Raw genomic sequence first — 24,782 nt, forward strand, 5'->3', positions numbered from 1 at the left:
ATACCTCTTTTCCTAGTTGATGTAACCATTCCCCCCACGATTCACCTGTTGCGGCTTCGTAATGTAATGCAACACTATCAGAAAACCAAATAGAGATACACGATATTATAATTATGAACAGTTTTTGTTAAAGATTTTTGCTTTGTAAAATATTATTTCAAGGGTATAAAGTAGTAGTAAAACAAGGGAGCTTTCGGAAAATTTTCATCGCCAACGCCGGTCACAGAATAAAGCATTGCCCTTGTAACTCCTATATATTAAACTTGTGGTCGGGTTTGGATTATGAAAAAGTCTCGAACAATATTTAAATATCATACTACATACAGTGGCGGCGCCAGGATATTATTTGTTGTAGGCTAAAGGTTTTTCACAAATATGGGCCCCCTTAATTATTGTTAAGAAAATTTAAAAATTCATTGTTTAAATTTTTTGTATTTATTATCGTAACTCAAAGCCGGTAACTACGATGACGACGAAATTGTTTATAGCAACAATTTTTTGACCGTCCACAAACGCTGACCTCCGCCCCCCCCCAGATCATGCTTTTGTCACGGTTTTTCAGATCCCTCCCCTAAAAGCCACGTCACAATTTTAGCCCCCCTCCAACGAAATGTCTTAATTTACAAATTTGATTTGATCAATTTGAAACGAGACCTTTTTCCTTGAGTGATATGACGTTCCCCTCAGAAATATTTTGGTCGGCTTGATATTCAAAAGTTCTCTTCTGTTCAGCCTCTGATTAAGCTTCAGAACTCTATATTTAGCAGTCCTTAAGGCCCGTTTTCCATCAAGCTTTTCAAGAAGCTTTCGCTTCAAAAACTGAAGAAAAACGCTAAAGCGAAATCAGAACCCGTTTTCAAACGCGCTTTTTTTGGGCGCTTCTCAATGAGATTCGCGCGAAATAATCGAAAAGCTGATATCCACCACGGGTAGATATTTGCTTTCGCTTTTATCCTAAAAAGCGCTTGGCCAGGCAATCAAGTGGTTACGTTATTTCTCTCGACCAATAGATCATAAGTATTCTCTAGCGTCATATTTATTGCGATTTTTTTTCGAGAGCCACGGATTTTTATAATAATAATAATAATAACAATAGCTTTATTTCATGGATATTCCTATCAGTTTACAACTGGTTTACGTAGGAGTCCAGTTTAAGTTAAAAATGTTAATTAAAATTAAACATTATTTTTGACATATTCCAGGATCTTTGTTTTAAAAACTGATATTGAATTAATTCTTTTTATATCGAGTGGGATATAGTTCCATAATTTTATTCCCCTGCTTTTGAGGCTTCGATAACTATGAGTAAATGGGTTCCGGCAGACGTAAAGATTATTTACGGAACCACGAGTAGCATGAATAGAAGAATTTGGATTTTGAAACATAGTCTTTATATACTCGGGGCACTTATTGTTAAAAACCTTTTGCATAAAAGTAGCTAAATGCAATGTATGGAGTTGGTTAAGTGTTAACCATCCAAGAGTTTGAAGAGCTTCAGACGATGAGTCCCTTTATTGCTTTTTTAGGATCAGTTTAGCACATATGTGATATAATACTGTTTGACCGTTAAGATGTTTTTTAGAACTACCGCTGAAGAATACATCACAGTAGGTAAATAGCGGGTGGATAAGAGTTTTGTATACTATTTTGGATGAATGTAGGTCAAGTGAAGTCTAGTATGGGAAGTGAGAATAGGCTTAATTTTCAAAAACAATGTCGAGTTGAAATTATTTAAGGATACTTAAAAGCATTTTTTTAACTATTTAAAGAATGTTTATAAGTATTTAAAGGGTGTTTATAAGTATTTAATTTACTTATGAGTATTTTAAGGGTGTTTTTAAGTATTTCAAGGATATTTATAAGTATTTAATTTACTTATGAGTATTTTAAGGGTGTTTATAAGTATTTCAAGGATATTTATAAGTATTAGGTAAGAAAAAACAACGTCTTAGTTCGGTTACCGAGATTCTTAACTGGCCTAAAGATTGAACAGAAGACAGCTGATATAAACACGGGTAATGACGAGCGTGGAGAGGTGGGAGAAGTGAATTTGAAAACGGATGAAAAGTTTCGCTTTATCTTCGCCATTTGAATCGCGTTTATGTCTGGCAAATCGCTATTTCATTTTGAAGCGAAGCTCCTAAAAATGGCAATTAGAAAAGCTTGATTGGGCCTTAGGTGTAGCTACCGAAGTTCTGCAGTGAACTGGTTCTTTTATTGTAAATTCGCTGTTTAAATTCACTACACTTACGCATAGGTAGGGGATCATCATCATTGCTTAAATTTTTTACTATTTAAGCGATGATGGAATAAACAATTTGGTAAATTATTGTAGTGGGTCTTCTCATGGTTTACTTTGGAATGTTGAGTTTTTCTTTTATAACGAAAGAGAGCCATTCGGCCTCGTACTGACTTCGTATCAAAATTAATGTTAAATCTGACGCCACCCCCCATTTGTCAGGGATCGTCACAAATTTCGAAACCCCCTCGCCTCCAATAAGAGTGTGACGTACTTTATTTACGATCCCTTAGGCATGTTTATTTTAACGGGAAATTTTTCACATCCTTTTTGTCTATAGAAACAATGGGCTTTAATAATTTCCCTTCTCAACGTAAGTGGGGCCAAAATATATTACATTAAAATTCAGGGCGTCGCTGGGCCCCTAACGGCGTTTATGGGCCCCCAAAGTGAAAAGAAAAGTAGGCTATAGCCTGTGTCGCCTACTCCTGGTGCCGCCACTGACTACATAGACATTTTGCGATATTTACCTTTTGTTACAGCGTTTAAATAATTGAAGAATGCTCTCAACCAACAATTTATATTCGGGTGCATAATCATAAATATTCTGCAAGTGATTTAAAATGTTATCTCGGAATTCAACATTAAATAGTTTTGTTTTTAATCATTATTTATTATTACCATATTAATCGCTATATTTGCTAATGTTGTACAATTATCAGGAGCCTTCATGATATGCAAAAATCCAAATTTTACAGTGATCTAGAATTTGAAATAATACAGTAAAACATTTCGTTTTTACCAACTTAATTGGACTTATTCACCTAATATTATTCAAATATTACGTATAGACCACGTTTAAGACTAATATGATAACTCTTTCAGAACACGGTAAATAAATAAGCGCTTATAGCGTAATGAAGAGGGAACTATTTATCGTGTATGTGATTCGGTTTAGTAACCTTGAACACTCCAAATGTGAAATAATGTTGGGAAATATCATGATACAATTACCCCGCTTTGTGGTACACTTCTCTCGAAGATGAGTATTATATTCTTCTGCTTATATGTGACATTAGGTTTACATGTGTCGCACGAAATCTACCAACAGCGCAAACTTCAAAGAACAGCGTGATTTTCGGTTTATGTTATTGGATGGGAAGTATGGATTGCAAACTCGAGAAAATATTTAACGACATTCAAACTCGGTCGAATTCGCGAAACTTTTGAGTTCGTTTGGTTCGAGACCCTTTTTTTGAAAATTGTAAGCTGAAGAATTACCCAACCTAAAATCACCCTTAATCGTGGAAGGTTTTACGTAGGAGCTGACCGTATATTATTTTTACAGAAATATGAAACTTTTAATGACTTTTTTTGTAAACGATCGTAGCTCGTGTAGAGTATTGTAACGCCATTTCCCAGTATTATCCACGCCAACAGTAAATATACAAGGAGTAAGGAACTCTACCAAAAATCTCCAAGGGTGACTGGGTTTTTTATTCACGTAAAAAGGCAGACAGCTGCTTGAAAAGTAGGCTTTAAATATATCCTTTTTAAAAGTTGAGGGTAATAAATTCATGGTCCGTATCGTTTTCATAAGACGATACATATTCTAGATGGATCCAAAGACGTTAGATCGCGTGGCTTCGAACATAAGAGCTTTGTCTTACTGGTACCTCGAAGCTCCATCTAACGTCTTGTAATCCACATACCGGACGTTCCTTCTTGATCCTATATCTAGCGGACAATTCTTCACCCGTTTTGATAAGGGTATATTTTGTCAGGAGTCCATTACACAGGGGGTTATGAACTTCTGACTTTATATATGCCTTCTTGAGAAATAGACACTACAGACGATGGTATTTGCCGTGTTTCTTACGACTAGTTTATTTACTTTTCTTCAACTGCTTCGAAACTTTAACAATCAAAACTTGCTTTGTGTTACTGGGGGAAGGAAGCGAGGTAATTACTTGCCTCTCCCTCCTTGACCTGGTAAACGGTTTATGGGTCCACATTAAATTAACTTTCTGAATGCAATTACTTTCTAATGGTCAAGTAAACTTGATTCTCACTAGACCGTAAAAACTAGTGGAGATCACGTAGCCGACGGTAGAAATTTTAAATTTACGCCGGCGTCCGGTGGTAGACCGTTCACACTACGACGGAATTTTGAGTTTGGCGGTAGATATTTCTGGGTCACGTGACAGATTTGAGTGGTTTCCACAACTTCTATTTCACACTCTGAATTGATATATTTGTCTCCTTGTCGCTTAGATGGTACAAGGGATAATATCTAACCTCCTCAATAAAGTCTTCCTTATTAACATCTAATATCTCTTTACTTCCATTAGTTTCAATTTTCTTTCTTGGTGGCATGTTTCCAATAAGCCTTGGTTAACCACAAGAAAAATGGCGGCTATCAATAGATCTCGCGCATGCGTGCGCTCTTGAAACTTATGACGTAGTCATTGGGTTAATTTTATTGGCTAAGACGCAGGCGTAACGCCGAAAACGACCTAAAAAACATAACACAATTTACGCCCGATGAAACGGAAATTCCGTCGGACTCAGCGTAACGATTTTTCGGTCGAACACCTTTCTGGCGGGTTTCTGTCTTGTTTTCCGTCGAGTACGAATCTAGCTTTATTGTTCAAGTAAAAATGCCGCATTATTTAACGAGGTATAAGACAAAGTCGTATTCTACAAACGAAGTTTTCGATATGGGCCTTTTGCCCTAATAGAATCCATATTTATTTAGTTGTAATTATATTTTACCCAAGCCACAATAAAGTACACATATTTATCGCGAGAAAATAATTTCATCTTAACCATGTTTTATATTAAGGGGTATGGTATACTCTAATACAATTTTGTACGTATTTTACAATATTACTTGCGATATAATAAATACGACTTAGTAAAAGGAGAATAGAGAGTTTTCATTTTGGGTGAGTGGTAAGTCACAGCCTGAAATGACCGCATAGCTTAGTTCTTTTTTTTGTTGGGAGAGAAAAATTGGCGACTGCAAGAGTCTCTCTTCTCTTTTTTTAGCCATATCGTAGTATACGATAGGCTCTTAGTTTGACCCGAGCCGTCCGTAGTAGTAGTAGTGGCCGGGGTTGTCGCTTCGTTATCGTCAGATTTTAGCTTAAAAGGAACTTTATATTACCACAACCCACCCATAGGGGTTACTGGGCTCGGTTAGAGATTTAATTTTAATTAAAATATTTTCAGGTCAGACCCGGGAATCGAACCCGGGTCGCTGGTGTAGTAAACAGCCACTCTACCAATGAACCATAGAGACTTGATAGAAACTCCGAGTTTTTTATTATTTATTCTTATCTCTAAAATGTCGGGGTGATGTGGGGTGGGGTACCTCTTAATCTGTGGGGTCGGAAACTTTTGAATTTTTATCTGTGGAGACGGATACTTATGAATTTGTATGTTTGGGGTTTTTATATTTATTTTCTTTTTATGTATGTGCTAATTAAATAGATAACGATTTTCCCCGTTTTTCGTTCTCGTTCGGTAGCTATCGTCATCTACGTTATGTTTGACTGGAACGTTTTGGCGGTTAATTCAAATGTGGGTTTAGATAGAGCTAACATAGTGTTAAATGAGCGTTATGCGTTTGATCATTTTAGCTTTGCTAAAGGTAATTCGAGGGGATAATCACTAAAATGCGTAATCACTATAACTAAACTTTCTCTTTCAAAAGTTTCTGGGCATAAGTCCTCGTTAGAAATTTATAAGATGCGATAAGTGTGGATCGGCATAAGTCTATGTTGTAAACTCATCGAGGGGATTATCACTAAAAACTATCTGTTCTTCGATTCGCCGGAATATTAGAATTACAGCATAAGTAAGTTTATACGGTTATAATTTAATCACTGTTTAGAGTAGGGAATCGAGGGGCTATTCACTCTGATTTTATGCACGGTAAATCATTTAAGCATTGAAAAAGATAGCGCTATTCACTCATTAGGGTAACGTATAGAGGGGTTATCCACTCATTAGGGTAGGGTATAGAGGGGCTATTCACTCGTACGATATGGCTACTATTACGAGCCCTTGGGCCGTCTTGTTTCTCATTCGAAAAGCGTGGTTTTGTGTTGACCAATAATGGTCCCCTAAACCCAACGACTTTCGAGAAATTTTTAAGCCAGTCGACAGACTGGCTGATATATACGGGTCGTTCGAGTTTCCTGCCTTTGTACGGGCAAATTTTTGGAACGGGAGAGTAGATAATTTTGACGCCAGAAATGGCAGGCCTATGGCTTCAAGCGAATAACCGCCAATTGGATTTTAACCGTTTTTGCTGCAAACAGGACCCCTTCGCGTAAGGATTTTTGAGGTGCAGAAATGGCAACCCAACGGCTTCACGCGAATAAACGACAATTCGTTTTTAACCCTTGTGCTGCCACGAGCGTTTAGGTTGCGTAGGTCATTCTCGAGGGTTGGCTCTATCTAGCTCTTATCATGGTGGGGGATCTTTTAACGACGTACTCGAGTTCAAAATTCTTGTAACTCCAAGGCATTGAGGCTAATATGCACGTATCTCCGTACTCTCTAGCGTATGTCACGGTGGGTGGTCAGAGGCTCGGTTGCCCCTCTTTTGAACGGGAGAGTAGATAAATGGCAACCCTACGGCTTCACGCGAATAAACGACAATTCGTTTTTAACCCTTGTGCTGCTAAAAGCAGCCACGAAAGTATTTCTGGGGTGCAGAAATGGCAACCCTACGGCTTCACGCGGATAAACGACAATTAGTTTTTAACCCTTGTGCTGGTGGGGGATCAGAGGTTCGGTTGCCTCTACTGGCTGATATATATTCGTTTACTGAGACTTTGGTGGTCTCACTCTAGCGTGTCACAGTATTTTTACCTGTTTAGATATCTACCACCCCATTCCCTAATTTTCCACCGTTTAGTTATCTACTAGTCGATTACTTTTGTGCGTAAAAATGAGTCGCAAAGTAAAATCTTCTCCTAGAAAAAATCTTTTGCTTGATAATCCGTGGGAAAATTTACAAATACTGATTGGTAAACCTTCAAAGGAATGGCCTGATAATATAGCCAAATTGTTTTTTAAAAGAACTATAATAGATTTCCGCCAAATTATAAAATTGGCAAGCTTTTGTTTTGTTAACGATGTTAAATTAACCACCGTCATAAATGCGCTGAAATTTTGTGGTGGCTCGAAGGCCTTTAATAATTGCGAGGTTGCTTTAACGGACCTATATACTGTTTGGTCAAAAGATGAAAATATCGACATAAGAAGAACTGTTGTAGCGTTTAATTTGAATGATAACGTCTACATGAATTTGGAAGGAGAAAGGTAAGAAAATATTTTAAAACTATATTTTTATTTAAGGAAAGTTATTAATTACATTCGAGGTGTTGCACGTCATACTATTTTCGGCTATGAGAAGATTTAAATTTAAATGTCACAAATCCCCTCGTCACAACTGTCCTCGTCGTCAATTTGCACGTGAATAACCTCGTTCCCGACCCCGCCTTCAACCCCCAATAAACCATGTTTATCTTCCCACAAGATCATTGCATGATCTATATCTTCATCTTCTTCTCTTTCTCTTTCCATTTCTTCAAGGTTTTCAAATTCTTCGTCCAAGTTTTGATCAAAAATTTCTTGCTCTATAATTTCTTGTTCAATTATTTCGCTCATCGCCCATTCGTCTCTTATCGACTGAGTATCTTCCCACTCGTCGGTTTCACTTACATCATTTTGGATACATTTTTCTTTTGCACTTCAAAAAAATTTCATATAACATTAGCAAAAACCTATATATTTTAATTTTCTTCAACCCAAGACGGGCTGGCATATAATTCTATAAATACCTTTCTTTGGTGGCCATTTTCTCATTTAAGGAATGTCTTCAACGGTTGCTTACTTACAAGATTTTAAAATTTGGGTTAGAATTTTATAAAAGAATATTTAGAGAGGCATGGTGCTAAAGGCCCATAGAAAGGGCTAAAAAAAAGGGAAGTTACCATTTCGGGCATGGGAGAGAAGGCGGAAAATTTTCCATGAGTAAGATACCATCATAACGTTAGGATGGGGTGGCCACTCCTCCGAGGGGCTAGTCACTCGGGAGGGGCCAGTCACTCGGTGTGAGCATGCTAGCCAAAAGGAGTTTAAAAAAAAATACCCTTTCGGGCTCAATGTAATGGGAGAGAAAGTGGAAAATTTTCAATAACTCGGATATCAAAACGTTAGGATGGGGTGGCCAGTCCTCCGAGGGGGCAGTCACTCGGTGTAAGCATGGTAACTAATATGAGTTTAAAAAAAATACCCTTTCGAGCTCAATGTAATGGGAGAGAAAGTGGAAAATTTTCGATAAGTCGGATATCAAAACGTTAGGATGGGGTGCCCAGTCCTCTAAGAGGTTAGCCACTCTGTGTAAGCAAGCCTAGAGACTCGTTATTTTTAGAGCTTCTACACACGAGACTCGTTATTTTTAGAGCTTCTACACACGAGACTCGTTATTTTTAGAGCTTCTACACACGAGACTCGTTATTTTTAGAGCTTCTACACACGAGACTCGTTATTTTTAGAGCTTCTACACACGAGACTCGTTATTTTTAGAGCTTCTACACACGAGACTCGTTATTTTTAGAGCTTCTACACACGAGACTCGTTATTTTTAGAGCTTCTACACACGAGACTCGTTATTTTTAGAGCTTCTACACACGAGACTCGTTATTTTTAGAGCTTCTACACACGAGACTCGTTATTTTTAGAGCTTGCGGATTAAATATTGAAAATAATTCTGCATCATCTGAAGAAAATTTACAGCTCAGTAACACGCATGCCTCAACGTCACACGCTTGCGCTTCCGATGATCAGTTAGAATTATTCTCTGACGATGATAAATATTTAGCAGATATTCCTGAAAATCTTTTGGATGGTAATATTGAGCTCTTCTTATGCATTTCAAAGTCATAACATACTATATTGTATCTTTAAAATTCTAAAGGTAAAACTATTCAAGTTGATCTAACAAATGAGAAAGTTGATGGTAAAACTATTCAAGTTGATCTAACAAATGAGAAAGTTGATGGTAAAACTATTCAAGTTGATCTAACAAATGAGAAAGTTGATGGTAAAACTATTGAAGTTGATCTAACAACTGAGAAAGTTCAGGATCTCGCATCAATAAGGGACAAAACCAATAGCGATCTGAAACAGGGAGAGACAGATATTCTAGTTACAGAAAACATAAATGAAGAGGAAGTCCTACAAAATGGTATTTAAATCAAATATTTAATTGTGTGTTTGCCGTGAATCTATAACTTAAAATCAAAAATATTCGCGTGTTTGTAGCGGAACCAAGCGTCGCGCTTCTCTGTGATAAAGAAGGAAAATCTTTAGATCCCCATACGCAGCAACTCAGGCATAAAAAACAAAAATTGGGAGAAAAGGTCAAACATTCGAAACAGGTTCCTCATAAAAAAAGAATAGTAGAAGCTGTCAAACCTTCCCCACATGGCAAGACATCAGATACCCTAGTTACAGAAAACACAAATGAAGAGCGAGTCCTGCAAAATGGTATTTAAATCAAACATGTAATTGTTTGTTTGCAGTAGAACTGTAAAATAAACTGATATAATACCAATATTACTGTTGCTCTAGCCCAAAGCGTTGTGCAGCTTGCTCAACAAGTTCCGCAGAAAAAACTAAAGACGGGAGAAGTAGTCAAGCCATCTCAACGCTACATTTAAACTTTTATAAATCATTTTTTAACCTTTTTGCGTTTCTCAACTTATGCCGACAAAACGGTGTTGGAATATTTAATTTTAAAGTCGATTGTAACAATTCTCCCCCCTTCCCAACACGGTTAAAAAAATTAATTTTAATGCGGCTGGAAAATTTAACTTTTAAAAATAATTTTTCATCTACTCACAATATGCGGTTGCAAAATTTTACTTAAATCTCATTTTGAATCCATTGTCAATTTTTCCACTTCCACCTTAAAAAAGCGGTTGTAACAAACAGTAACATAATAAATTTAATTGATCCGACTAAAATAATTTTCAAAATTACCATGGAAAGTGAAAGCAATTTACATGTTAATGTAAAAAATAACATTCAAAATCATTTTGAAAAAATGGAAAATGAAACCCCCAAGGCCTTACACGTGAAAAAATTCAAAAATTGTAATGAGCTGACGCACGAATCTGAACGGAAAAAACAGAAACGGAAGGATTATCGCTTGAAAAATTTACAACAGTTAGCAGCTTACCAAAGAAAGTACAGAAAAAGAAAAAAAGATGAGCGTGATTTTAGAATTTATTCTCAATTAACACATGAACATCAACGAGAAAAAAGCCGTGATGCCGAGTTTACGGAAGAACTTGAAAAAAACAATCAACAACGAAAAAAAAACAAAACAGGAGGATTACCGCTCGAAAAATCTGCAACAGTTAGCAGCTTATCAAAGAAAATACAGAAAAAGAAAAAAAGAAGAGCGTGATTTTAAAAGTTTTGAAATTTCACGCGTGGAACGGAAAGCAATTTGCCAGAAAAAATACAATATGAAATCCAAAGAAAAAAAGCACAGGCGAAATGCCGAATATCGCCTTTCAAACTCTCTTAAAATTAACACTTACAAAAGAAAATACCAAATCAAAAAGAAAGCCTACTTTAATGAGAGCGCCAAAAAATACGTATTAGACAACAACGGAAAAAAAGCTCGTCTGCTAAAATTTAAAATTGCCAAAAAAATTAAATTATTTTATCAAAAGACCAGTTTAAAATTTCAAGAAAAGAGAAAAAATTTGGCTATTGACCCACAGCATTTTAAAGCTAAACCGTTCTTTATACCTAAGACTGGCTTTAGTAAAAATATGAAATACGCAGAGCTTCAAAAACTTGTCAGCAGGCTGCTTGCTGGTATTCCTCAAAATTGTCGTTCTTCCACCCGCATGAATCCAAAATTTCTAGAAATGAAGGTCGAAGCTGAATTGCTTGCTGCAAGGTCGTTTAGATTGAAAACTATCTGCTACGCAAAACTTCACGCATCGGCCAAGGTGTATATAGATCTGTGCTCAAATATACTTCAAAGGTTGTCTGTGGAGAAACTTCATACCATGAATATGTGTACGGCCTTTGGAGGTGAACAAATTCACACCACAACGCAAGGCTCCTTCTTTTTGGAGACAATGTCTCATGTCTATGAGAACCAGTATGATCCTTTAATTATCGATTCAACAGGACAAGTACGTAACGTTGTACTTCTGTTAGATCGGTCCGGCATGCCCATAGAAGATAGCGAAAAATGCGTTGAAGAGGAAAATAAAAAAGAGTGTGGCACTCCAGTTGAATTGGCTGACGAAAGTGAACAGTCTCCAGAAAGTGCACTCGAAAAGGGAAGTCAAATAAACCCCTCTGGATTAGACACTAGGGATATCTCAGTAAAAATTGCTTACGATGAAAAGGCTACAGTAGGGGAAACATATACAGCTACAAGTAAAAAATCTGCATATTATTGGAAGTGCACTGAACTCTGCAATATTCGCGGTACTACTATTGAAAGGCTTGAAGAGAGCTTAAAAATAATAGCTGGTTGCAAAGAAGATGACATAAGTAACTTTTTCCGAGAAATTGATTCTTGCCCTTATCGCCCAAATGAAACCATTCTTTCCAAACAAGGACATTCCATTTTATGTATTAACAATTTTAAATGCAGTAGTATATTGCGGCTTTTTAGGGAACTCTCCCCTCATTTTAGTGGTCTAAGAAATCACTTGCCAAAACTTGTCAATTTAAGACAACTAGCACATGACTACCACGCTATCCAACAGTCAATGAGAAACGACAATTTTGAAACACTCAAGTCCAATATGACATTATTTGAAAACCAGACTTTTGGATGCTCACAGGATGCGGATCTTAGCCATGATATTTCTGTTTTAGAACGGCCTATATTAGATGAAATAAATTTACGCTCGCGATACAAAAGCCAGTTGGGTAGTTGTTTCAGTGACATAAATGACTTTCACAATACTCCTTGCTCTTCTTGCGAACGGTTATTTCAAAAGAAAAAATTAACACTCTTAGCGGTCGTGATTTCGAAAAAACATATGCATGGGAATTTGGCTTTTGAAGCACTCTGTGAAGCTTTGCTCTTAAGAAACATCAAACTCGCACAATGTTTTATTTGCGATTATTGTAAAAAAGCTCTTCTAAACGCAAAAGTTCCATTGCGATGCTTTCTGAACGGTCTTAATGTTGACCCTGTCCCAGATGAAATTAAAAAACTAAACTTGTTTGAAAAAATATTGATTCAAAAAGCAAAAGCATTCCAAACTATTGTTAGACTAGGCACAAAAAGAAAAACATTTAATCATAGTGGTTTAACCAAAGCGATTAAAGGAACAATTCTTTATATCCCTTTGCCACTGCAAAGCAACGCTAACATCATTCCAAACAACCTACCAGCGGATCATGATCTACACATTTTAGTCAATGGTATTCCTACAAAAAACAAACTTGTGTGGCAAAGCCTCGTCAATTTGGGAAATGTTCGGACAGCTTTACTTAAGCTAAAAGAACTTAATCCACTATATTCTGTCATCGACATTGAGCAGTGTTCCGTAGACTATATTTGTGGTCCTAGTAAAGACGGGAACCAATTTCCGGTTATACCTCAACCTGACGCTATGATTAAATCTTTAACGAAGTCTGAAGAGGATGAGCTTTATCAGCATTTTTCTATACATCCTGTTAATGGCAGAAATCCAAAGGCTATTCTGGATAGCTTTCAAATAAAACGCGTGGAGGGAGAACCAATGAGCATTTACGAAAAGAATATGGACATTTTATGTTTCCCTGACTTATTTCCTACTGGGAAGTTTGGAAAGCATTCAGAAAGACCTTTTGGTCTAATACAAGAATCTGACTACAATGCTTCAAGGTTGTTAAACAAGGACCGGCGCTTTTCTTTGAATGAACAGTACCTTTTTCATCTCTTTTATGAAAGTGAAATAAAGTCCATAAGCAGCAGCATTAATTACATGATGAGATTGACATCAAAAAAAAACCCAATAAATGTATCCAGCCTTGTACAGGGTTTGGAGCGCAATGATAATGACATTGCTGCTAGTTTAACCGCGTTTATGCAAAACATGCGAGGAACGCAAGAATATTGGTATAAACGTCATGGTGAACTTAAAACTATGCTTCAACACTATGGCCCACCGACATGGTTTGTCACGCTTAGTTGTGCCGAATACGACTGGATTGCACTTCATGACCATATACGATCATTTCTCACAAACCCAGGAGCTAGGACTGCGTCGGAACTATGCAGCTCAGACCCAGTGTCAGTGGTTTTACATTACCACAATAGGTTTCAATCGGTTTTCCGAAACCTTATTATGGCAAAAACAGATCCTGTCCTTGGACAAGTTGAAAATTACTTTGGCGCGTCGAGTATCAAGGGCGTGGTGCTCCTCATTACCATATGGTTTTGTGGATAAAAGATGCCCCTAAAATTGGGGTTTCTGAAAATAAGGATATCCTAGCTTTCATTTTAAAGCACGTTACGTGTTCCATACCATCCAAAAATAATAGTCCAATACTTCACGACTACGTTACACGCTACCAGACGCACAACTGCAGCTCAACGTGTTTAAGAAAAAAAAAGTGGTAATAATTAAGCTAAATGTCGTTTTATGTTTCCAAGGGAGGCTACGCAAAAGGCCGAACTTAACGATGTTCATTCATCTATCAATGCTCATTTATCCGCAAAATCCTCTAAAAGACTGTATTCTCTTCCTAGAAATGTAAGCGAAATGTATGTAAACGATTACAACCCCCTGTTACGTTTAGCTATGAATGCTAACATGGACATTCAATATGTAGCAGACAACGAGATGGCCATTGCGAAATACATAACCTCGTATGTTACCAAGAAAGAAAAATCTCAGTTAGAAGATATGTGGGCAGAGCTAGCAAATGCTGATATGAAAAAACGTCTTTGGTGTTTAGGACTCAGGCGGCTCACACATCGGGAATATGGTGCTTATGAAGTTGCCGACAGATTGTTGGGTCATCATTTGTATGGAAAATCTGCATCAGTTCTCTACATAAACACTGCTGCCAAAGAAGCAAGGAAGCGTATTCTCAAAACCTTTAAGGACCTTCAACACTTAAAAAATAGAGATCCCAATAGCAATGACATTTATATGGTCAACATGACTGAAGATATCTACCCAAATAGACCGGATCAACTTGAAAAGACATGCTTATACGATTTCGCTCGCTTTTATTATAGGAATACAGCCAAAACTGCTACACCCAATAATAACATGAAATTGAAAAATAACCTTGGCTTCCTTAGAAAGCGAAGTAAACCATTTTTAATTCAGCATAACAACTATGATCCTGATAAATCTGACACAGAGTGTGAAAACTACTTCCGTACCTTATTAATGCTTTTCCAACCGTGGCGATCGGAGACTGTACTGTTAAATGGCCTACCATCTTACGCCAAGGCCTTTGAAAATTGTTCGGAAAACTTGCAGGCTATGATGCAATATCATGAAAAGCTACAATATATTAAAAAAGCGCAGCTTGACCTTAATAAAAAACTTCTTCAAGAAAAGTCTCAAAATGAACCACGTAGAGTAAACAGTGATGATATTCAAAACGCCTTTCAAGCTAAAGAGAACAATGAAGCTAAAACTGCCATGATCGAAGTTCACACATCCATGGATAAAAATGATGGTTTGTCTTCCGAAGATTTAACTATACAAATAAACTCCCTTCAAGAAGATCAACTCCTTATCTTTAACAAGGTTAAGGAACATTTCAGCAGTCAAGACCCCAACAAAAGTAATTTAGTAATGTTCATCAGTGGCTCTGGTGGCTATGGCAAAAGCTACTTGATAAAAACAATTGAAAAATTCGTATCCTACAGATACAAGAGCAATAGAAGTGTTGCACTAGCTGCTCCAACTGGTCTGGCAGCTTTAAACATATTTGGTGTAACACTTCATCGCCTTTTACTTCTGCCCGTTGAGCATGGAAAAACAGCCAAATATACAAAATTAGGGCATGATAGCTTAGCAGCTATGAGAAACACACTTCGTGCTCTAAAACTTCTAGTGATAGATGAAATATCCATGGTGTCTTCTCTACTTTTAGTTTATATCCATTTGCGGTTATGCGAAATTAGTGACAGCGACAAACTCTTTGGTGGGGTTAGTGTGCTTATGTTTGGCGATCTATTACAACTTTCCCCTGTGAAAGGTGATCCTCCTTTCTGTAATTTGACACATTTAGAGGCTCGCCTTAAAATTGGCTGCATTGGTGAATTAAGTATCTGGAAAGAAAATATGTTGTATGATGAACTTACTATAAACAAAAGACAAAAGAGCGACTTGGTGTACGGCGAACTTCTTGGTAGGCTAAGAACTGGAGATTGTACTCAAGAAGATATGGACCTCCTTAAAACAAGATATATCCCTGATGCACAAAATATTACTTCGGTCGCAAAATTCTATGACTCTTTAATAAGACAAGGCAGCAATCCTATATGTTTATTACCCACAAATGCTCATTGTGCTAAAATGAACACCGTCATGTTGCAAAAGTGTGGTAATCCCATTGAAGAAATAATTGCAATAGACACTGTATCTGGCGTTCAAGAAATGACAAAGTCCATAAAGGCCAATTTAAAAAAAGTGGAAGACATGGCTTCTCTAACAGCGGGACTAGAATATAATCTAAGAATTTGCGTTGATGCTAGAATTATGTTAAGGCGAAATCTATCAATTGAGAAAGGCCTAGTCAATGGTAGTGTTGGGACAGTCAAATCCATTGAAACGAATGCTCAAGGATGTGTCAGTGTATTGAAAATCTTGTTTGATGGCTCCAACGAAGAACGAATTATTGAAAGAGTGGATGCAAAATTCGAGATTACAAAAAATGTTTATATACGAAGGTCACAGTTCCCACTTAGTCTTTCTTTTGGGATAACAATACATAAATGTCAAGGAATGACCTTAAAATGCGCTCTTATAAACATTGGTCCTGAAATATTTCAATCTGGTCAAGCGTACGTTGCCTTATCAAGGGTCAGTTCCTTGAATGGAGTTCATCTAATCGAATTATGTTCAGAAAGCTTTTGGCCTGATAACAGAGCGCTTAATGAATACAACCGTCTTCGAACGCACTTCCGAAAGGATCTACCTCTATTTACATTGAAGCCAGAAAAAAAGAGAAAATTCAAGGCTATTAATACTGTTGATTCATGTAATGACTCTCACGCTACCATTAACCCTGAAAATTCCATCAAAAGCAATATTGCAAGAGAGTATAGCAGCCAGTATACGGACAAGCTGTCCGTATAAAGGCGGCATATATGGAGCCCTCATTAGGCGTTTACCCCCACCCATTTGGTGCCCCCCCCTCTTTTCTATCTCTTTCCTCTGGATGGTCCCGTGACCGAAGGGGGAAAATAGGGTTAGGGGGGGGGGTTGATGACGTCACGTATCACGTGATGTTGTTGGCGGGAAATTTGAATTTATAGCGTTTTTTCGTGTATTGGTATGACGTCACGTAATTTACTGGTGTTGAATGTATTCGGTGTCACTTAACTCTAGGGGTATTGTAGGATATTGTGTACATTTAGGGGATGATTTATATAGGTTCAGTAGGCCCTTTCTACACCATCCTGTAATGTTTTTATTATTAAGGTCTCTATGTATGCTTATGTCATACTAAAGAACTAGTTTTAATTGTGATATGGTTTACGTCGTTTTTTATAGTTAGCAATTAAGTTACGACGCTGTGTAGGGTGTTACAGTTAGTAAACGAAATACAGGGTTAGAACAATAGTACATTTTAGTATCATAAAAGTGGTATTACGGCATTTTTTACACAACTTAGTAGTTGATTAGAAGCTAAAATGAAGCAGTACTGCTAAAACATCATAAATAAAATTTGATTCACTTTAGTTTTGATACGATTTGGCGAATAAGTACAATTACTGGAGTTAAAATGCAAAGTAGTACTAAAAAAAACATCATAAAATGCTGATCCTAACTAAAGTATACACGAATATAGCTTGACTGTTTCATATATTTTCTAATTAGCACATATTTTAAGGGATATTTTTACGAAAAAAGAATTACATATTACGTAACGCGCATCGGTGGAAACACATGATTTCTTACTAGCCTTGCCCCCCCCCCCCACAATTTCTCTCCAGAATTCGGATTTGAAAGTGACCCTCTATAGTTTGCAAAATTCCCTTTTGGCCACCCAACAGGTATATATTACATGCCATTAAGGGGGAGGAGGTCGAGCTTGGTACATAACAAAAGTATTTATCCCCTATCTGTTTTTATTTATACGTAAACACATTCAGACGTGTCTAGATTTTTTTGAGATAGAGGGAGGGGGGGCAGGGCCAATTGATTCCTTGTATTCTTATCAATGGAATTTGTTTTTCTTTAAGTGGACCACCAACCAGTTGGTTTAGGGCCTTAAAAGGGGGCTTGGTCGAACCAGTTGTATTGTTAACAATGGATCTGTATTTAGAGTGATTTATGACGCACCACCCACGTGTTAAGACATTCCATCGGTTTTTTACTTATACGTAATATTTATACGTAACATCGTTCAGACTGGTCTATGGCCATAAAAGAATTTATCCCCATCCGTTTTTATTTTTACTATAAAGACGTGTCTTAATGGGTTTAGGGGGGGGGTTGAACCAGTTGTATTTTTATGAATGGAATCTATTTTCAGATTTATTGCTTTGTTAGTTGGTGACTCATTCTACCACCAAAACATTTAATTGTTTCCAGGTGGTTGCCTCGAAGGCATTATCCGGACAAGTCTCAACGAGTTATGTTTTTGTAGCGTTAACAGAAACGCAATATATCATTAGACCGAAGCATTAACCTAAACGTACTATATTTATCAAAATTATCGGCAGCGTAATCAAAAATTTGTGGAAAACGTAAAACCGGTAATGTATTCGCAACGCATTTCGTGTTAGAAGTAAAAAACAATCGAAACGTTTTTAATCAACAACGTTACATTTTTTCGAACCGAAATTGATCATTTGAAATTTTTAAAATCCCATAGGAATACATGTAAAAACGAATAGACCACCGACAGGAAATCAGTTGTTTAGCATACATTTAACCGAAACTAAAAGCGTAATTTGAAAAACATTTCAAATTGTTAAAAACGTGTCGATAAATTTGCACAGCATTTATCAAAATTACTCTATGTTTCACCAAAAACACTTTTGTTTTAGCAAAATTTCACCAATTATTTTCTATTTAAATAAAAATTTAACACCAATTAAGAATTTGTGATGCATTCCCTAGCGGTGTATACTCAAGCCACGGGGTGGAGGTCAATAGAGATCTTGAGGGCATAATAAAATGATTGTAAAAATAACTCTCTCTGGCAAGCTGAAGGGTCCGTTACCATTAGGTGCGGGCGGTTTCTACGTTATCCCCATCTCCATTGTATTTCATGAATTGTTATGGAGTCGAGTACACAAAGGTTGACCAGAATACGTCAGATCTTGGCGATCAACCCCCTAAAATCTACTTATTGTACTATTTAATTTATTGGTCTTGGGAATGCTGGAATTCCTTAATCTTCAGAACTTTGACATAAAAATACGCTTACAGTCTAACATTGCAGTGACTAAGGACAATAAATATTTCGTAATAGCTGCTTAAGAAATTTGGTATAAAAACCCCCTGACTCAGTAGAGTCGAGTAGCATTATTCGAGAAGACCTTAAACTTACAAGATGGAAAATAAAGAAACGGGCAAAAGGAAGATAGGTGTGACTAACGAACGTAAAATTAACGGGAGATTCCACATCTCGAAAGAGTTGTTCTTAACAACAGGATTTGTAAACGGTACGCTGGATCCTGAAGTTCGCCTCTGTAGGCAACAATCGGTAAAAAGCTTCGCCATTTCAACAAGTACATGGGAAAAGCTGATTCCACGTTTACCCGTATTAGCAGGTTGGACTGCCGCCCACGAAACCAACAATTTTGAAATCGTGTTAAACGATAACCCCAACGAAAAGACAATGGTTGTGGCATACCATAACATATGTCATATTAAAGACATGCTAAAGGAGGACTCAATTGTTTTGAACAGTATGGAAACAGCGGCCCTGAATCGCGTTTCGGGAGCTGTAAATGAGCATCTTATTAAGGTAAATGACCATGAAATTGTGTTCACACATATGGCCGATATTATCATAGAGTTTTATAACGACATTTATGATAATTTATACGGTGATTACGAACGCATACCGTGTTTGGATGGCCAACCTGAGAAATTCGACGCCGTGATAGGGTACTTCACTAACTTTATAACGTCGTACCAGGTAGTGACGAAATTCAACACTGTTCTTCAAGAAGAAAATCTTGAAAACTACTTTTATAATAATAATTTATTTTCTGTAATTTCGGGTCAGATAACTTATTTAAAAACCCGTATGCATTTATTAACTCATTTTTAATTTATATCTACTTGCTAATTTGTTTTTTTTTGGTGTTTAAAATAAATTGAATTTAAATCCGAAAAAACTGGTCCATTTGTATATAACTAATACTAAGCATTTTTTTTTTTCTTTTGCTGTTTAAGCCTAAAAAACTTTGACGCTAAAAATATAAGCTTAATTTAAATAAAGAGAGAAGTATATAAAGCGAAAACAAAATTCTTTTTATTTTTAAAAAAATATTTACAAAAACTTTTTTTGCATTTTATTTATTTTTTTGGGGGGGGGCACCCTCTCGTTCACGGCAACGAGAGGGTTTGCACGAGTGCACGAAAGCCTTCGAACAATATATTGTCTCGACATTCGTACACCCGTGCATGACCCGCGGGGACTTCTAAGAAACGTACCCGGCGATACAGATGAAGCTGCGAGAGCTCCAGGATCACCCTGTAGAGAAGAGAGAAAAAAAGAGGATTAATAAAGTATTGGATAGCTAATAAAAAAATTAACTTACCGGAATCCTCGACAGTTTAAGGCCAGGAGACTGTAATAAAAATTATAAAATTCAATTTAGATAAAATCATAAAATAATGCGTGAAAACTCACTCGTGGGGGATGAAGATACAATTATTATACACGATCTGCCTAACTTGGTTTAGCAGATCGTGCATAAAATCATCGTCCACCACGACCTCGGCGAGTATCGCCAAGTACGCCGTGATTTGATAGATTAAACTACGAACAAACAGAAATTATAATTTCGCGTTATATTATCCCAAAGATAAAAGATTCACTTACAAGTCCCCATTGACGTTCAAATCAGCCTCTCCCGGCCGAGGCATCACTTGCCAAGGGTAATAGATAGCCGGGAGAGGAACGTAATGGTCTGGTGATGGTGTCCTTGGAGGCGTGGGCGGAAGTGACGGGCTGGGAGGCGGTGAAAGGCTTGGAGGCGGGCGACGCTGCGGCCTGATGACACACATTTGCGGCCGCCGCTGTGGGGGCTCGGGGGTCCCTGAACGGGATGTCCCCGATGAGTCCGAAAATTCACAGGGGGAATATGGGGTATCAAACATAGCTATAGAGAAAGATTTTCTAAGTCTTCTCTTAAAAAACTAAGTTTTAAAAAACTTTTTCTTACCATGTTGATGAAAGGTCCATCGCTTCTTGTTGTTGGCTCATGGTTTGAGAGAAAGTGGTGCCTCTGGGGGGGTCAACCTCGTCGTTTTATACTTTTTACTCGGGTCAAGGCGTGTTCGAGATCAAACACGTCACTACAATATGGTTAGCATGTACAAGGGTAAAAATTTTCGCGGGCAAAATTATCAGAAGCCTTGCTATTGGACTATTTTCAGATGTCTTTCTTTTTGGATACATTTGGAAAAACAGCATTTCTTTGATCTACCGTACAAGGGTCTTTGGTTTAAACTTATTTCCCATTTCGAATTGTGACAATCAATGTTAAAAGCTTATAGAATCTACTATAGTGAGAGGTAGGATGATGTCCTTAGTTTTGAAAATGATTTCAACGCGTTCATGGCGTCTTGCGGCCCTTTTCAACTAGTAGTAATTCTATTGTGATATATTTTTTCTTGGAGGGGCTTGGTCGGGGAGATGGAGAGGGGGCTATGTGCATTGTTTGGTATTCTATTTTAGGATCTTTTAGTACAATTCATGTAAAAACATCTTCGCTTCCGATCTCGAGATTACCTAACAGGCGGATACCATAAAATTCCTATTGTAGAAGTCTAAAAATTGTTCCTACGGTGTTATTATTCCTCAGTATGCAACAGTGTTGGGGAATAAATTCGATAACAAGCTAACGCCATTAGGGAAGGCCATATAAACAATTTAAAAAATGTAAGATATATACGGACTCAGTTGTATCCTACTACAAACGCTACAGGGCCATACAAATATCGAAGCAACAGGCCTGGGGGTGGATGTTTTGTCAACGCAAGGTCCCACTCCTAAATTAGAATGAGTTCAACGCGTTCATGGCGTCCTACGACCATTTTCAACTAGTAAAAATTCTATTGTGATATATTTTTTTCTTGAAGAGGCTTGGTCGGGGAGGGGGGGGCTATGTTCACTGTTTGTTATTCTATTTTAGGATCTTTTAGTACAATGCATGTAAAAACATCGCCGCTTCCAATCCCGAGATTACCTAACAGGCGGATACCATAAAATTCTTCTTTTGGAGTTCTAAAAAGTTTTCCTTTATGGCGTTATTTTTCCGCAGTATGCAACCGTGTTGGAGAATAAATTCGATAACAAGCTAACGCCATTAGGGAATGCTATATAAACATTTAAAAAATGTAGGATATATACGGAATCAGTTGTATCTTACTACACGCGCTACAGGACCATACAAATCTAGAAGCAACAGGCCTGGGGGTGGATGTTTTGTCAACGTAGGGCTCTGCTCTTAACTTAAGCATACCTTTGATGTTTGGTCGATTGTAAGTTTCTTCAGCTCTTGCAACCCCTCCCCTTTTTTTCAATTGGGAACTTATAAAAGATAACACCTAGTTCTGTACACCATATGTATATCATAAACAACATTTTTTGAATCAATTACTATGCCACCGACCAAAGCGAAAATAATATTTTACATCTTCTGTAATCCTATAAATATGCAAGAAAACAAGAAGGTAGGTACTGTTAAGAAGGGGACCGGATTTTCCCAGGTCTCCTCTTTTTACCTGTCAATATTTGATTGACTGTGTAGGCTTATAGTTTTGTAAGATTATAACAAAGGATGCTTTTGTAGGAATAAAATTTATAGAGACCGTAATATAAAGTAAAATATTACTTTCTTTAAAAGTATAAGTTCTAATAAAAAAGACATTTTTTCAATTTTCATTTTAAATTGCATTTGATTTATTCTAAAATAATTCCTTCTATCTTCGTAAGGAAGAAGATAAATCTTAATATTATTTTTAAATCTTACGTAAGTCATTAAGTTTTTATATAGAAAGCGTTTAGTTGTTTTCTAGCGTAGAGTTCCAAGACTAATCTTTCGACATGTATAGTTTTTTAAAGGTATGATAAGTTTCTTCCGTGTTTTCTAAGGGTTTTTTCCTTCAATCTTGATTTTTATATTCTTGGTGTACGCCTTTGTTTCATCAAAGCTTAAGGGGATGTTTTTAGTAGACTCACCTCTGCTAGAATGACATTTAGGGAAATGTTTCAAATGTTCTTCGTAAGGATTATCGGTGGGTTTACAGGCTAATAAAATGCAGTTGCATTCGAAGCACTGTACTAGATCATCGGTATGTAACGAATAAAATCCAGCTCTGCTGTCTCTTCCTTAAAAGTTTTGAAATTTGGCCTCTTAAGGAATTAAATATGTTATATTTAAATGCCTAGTTACTACCGGGCTGATTATTGCCTATTCCGTAAACATGTTCAGGCAAGGTCTTTGGTGGGTGGTCGAACCATTTGTTACCAATGGAATTTATTTTGGGTTTTATTGCTTTACGTAGGCCTACTTCTCGCCTACACAATCATATTCAGGACCGTGAGAAACTATCTTTTCATAGGTTAGATTTTTTTTTGAAAAGTGTACAATGTGAAGCTAACAAAGGATATTTTCATAATTGAGGATCTCTCGAAACGCTTTACACACCATGTTTTTTATTTATTACCCCAATAAAGTATTGTCTCTTATTTGCTGTGTTTGTAACTAAAATCTATTTATAGGCCACTCTTTTCTTGACAATTTATTTGACATAAAGCAAATCCATCGTTCTTTTGTTTGTAAACTATTAGCAGGCATGGGTCCGAAAATGCATAGTGAGAAAAACATCTGGTGACTGATAAGATCTAGCAATAAATCAGGCTATTGTTAAACGATTGAATAATGTGGGCGTGTCTATTAAGAAATTTCGTTTGTTAGAAAAATTCGGAACGTTATTATTTAACAGACTTTAAGATAACAAAGGATATTGTCACAATTGAGAATCACTAAAAACTTTTTACACACCATGTTTTTCATTTATTACCCCAATAAAATTAAGTATTTACAGTGTTTATAACAAAATTCTATTTATAGGCCACTCTTGTGTTGACAATTTATTTGACATAAAGTAAATCCAACGTTCTTTTGATCTAAACTATTAACAAGCGTGTGTCAGAAATGCATTGTGAGAAAACATCTGGTGTCTGCTAAGCAATAAATCAGGCTATTGTTAAATTATTGAGGAATGTGGGCGTGTTTATTAAGGAATTTAGTATAAAAGCGGCTTAGGAAATGATCAAAATACACAGTCGATCTTCAAACACCGAAAGCTAAACATGGATCCTGAAACTCTTAGTACAACGTTGAACGAACTGACTATAAATAGACCCTGGCCTTTACGGTCAATATACGAGTTTTATTTCTTCCTATGCGACTATCTGCGAATAGATCCGGTGTACGGACCTCAGACTCTACCACCAATCGTAGTACAAGGTGGCTTAAATGCTATTCGAGCTTGCCTCGACTTACTTGAGTATATGAAAACAGTTGTTCGAACACCAGAGGACTGTAATAACTTGGAAGAATTGGAAACCCTAAGGAATCTAATTCCGAGTCCTTTAAGAACTGAATATGTAGATCGCCTAGCGAACCGACAAGAAGAAATTGAGCGTGGTATACGGGAAGAGGATGCTCAAATCGCCGACTTCAACAGCTCGCAATATGACAAAGAGATAGCCGCATTTTTAGACAGAAAGGATCAACGACCACCCGTAGAGGAGACACTATTGAACGATACCTTGGAGAGGGAGCACGGTTCTGCAGCGGCGCTTTCTGACGATGATATCGACGTACAATGTGGAGGAGGAGAAACGGACCAGCCCACACCTATTGACAACATACCTTCTTGCGAGATACTAGGTCAAAGTGAGAGATTTTACGAACATTTTAACATGTATGGTCGAGAGTTAGTTCTTAGAATTACTGAAGATCCCGTCGCTAGTGTATGTACCGTAACCAAATGTGTCCTTAGTAAGTACAGACCTACAGACCACGTCCAAATTACTTTAA

General features: G+C 37.0%; 2 protein-coding genes across 2 annotated transcripts; one reads left to right on the forward strand and one right to left on the reverse strand.

The window, feature by feature from the left end:
• Positions 1 to 9,347: 9,347 nt before the first annotated feature.
• On the forward strand, positions 9,348 to 10,027 carry LOC149640904 (uncharacterized). Its single transcript, XM_089850537.1, has 4 exons — positions 9,348 to 9,362; positions 9,404 to 9,506; positions 9,584 to 9,808; positions 9,893 to 10,027. Exons 1-4 carry the CDS (start codon positions 9,348 to 9,350, stop codon positions 9,979 to 9,981), a joined length of 432 nt encoding a protein of 143 aa, XP_089706663.1. The 3' UTR covers positions 9,982 to 10,027.
• Positions 10,028 to 19,953: 9,926 nt separating this feature from the next.
• On the reverse strand, positions 19,954 to 21,921 carry LOC149640905 (uncharacterized). The gene is made up of 5 exons (XM_089850571.1): positions 20,892 to 21,921; positions 20,549 to 20,828; positions 20,357 to 20,485; positions 20,265 to 20,294; positions 19,954 to 20,197 (listed from the first exon to the last, which is right to left on the reverse strand). Exons 2-5 carry the CDS (start codon positions 20,824 to 20,826, stop codon positions 20,050 to 20,052), a joined length of 585 nt encoding a protein of 194 aa, XP_089706697.1. The 5' UTR covers positions 20,827 to 20,828; positions 20,892 to 21,921; the 3' UTR covers positions 19,954 to 20,049.
• Positions 21,922 to 24,782: the final 2,861 nt, after the last annotated feature.

This window comes from Phalangium opilio, unplaced genomic scaffold (genome assembly GCF_054372755.1).
Source record: "Phalangium opilio isolate 3A_F unplaced genomic scaffold, DU_Popi_V2 ptg000092l_1, whole genome shotgun sequence".
NCBI classification, from domain to species: Eukaryota; Metazoa; Arthropoda; class Arachnida; order Opiliones; family Phalangiidae; genus Phalangium; species Phalangium opilio.

Coding starts and splice junctions, on each gene's coding strand:
- LOC149640904 (XM_089850537.1), top strand. Junction 9,507..9,583: donor AGAGGAAGTCCTACAAAATG/GTATTTAAATCA, acceptor GCGTGTTTGTAG/CGGAACCAAGCGTCGCGCTT. Junction 9,809..9,892: donor AGAGCGAGTCCTGCAAAATG/GTATTTAAATCA, acceptor CTGTTGCTCTAG/CCCAAAGCGTTGTGCAGCTT.
- LOC149640905 (XM_089850571.1), bottom strand. CDS start 20,826: ATGTTTGATACCCCATATTCCCCCTGTGAATTTTCGGACTCATCGGGG. Junction 20,486..20,548: donor TTGAACGTCAATGGGGACTT/GTAAGTGAATCT, acceptor GTTTGTTCGTAG/TTTAATCTATCAAATCACGG. Junction 20,198..20,264: donor TTAAACTGTCGAGGATTCCG/GTAAGTTAATTT, acceptor TCTTCTCTACAG/GGTGATCCTGGAGCTCTCGC.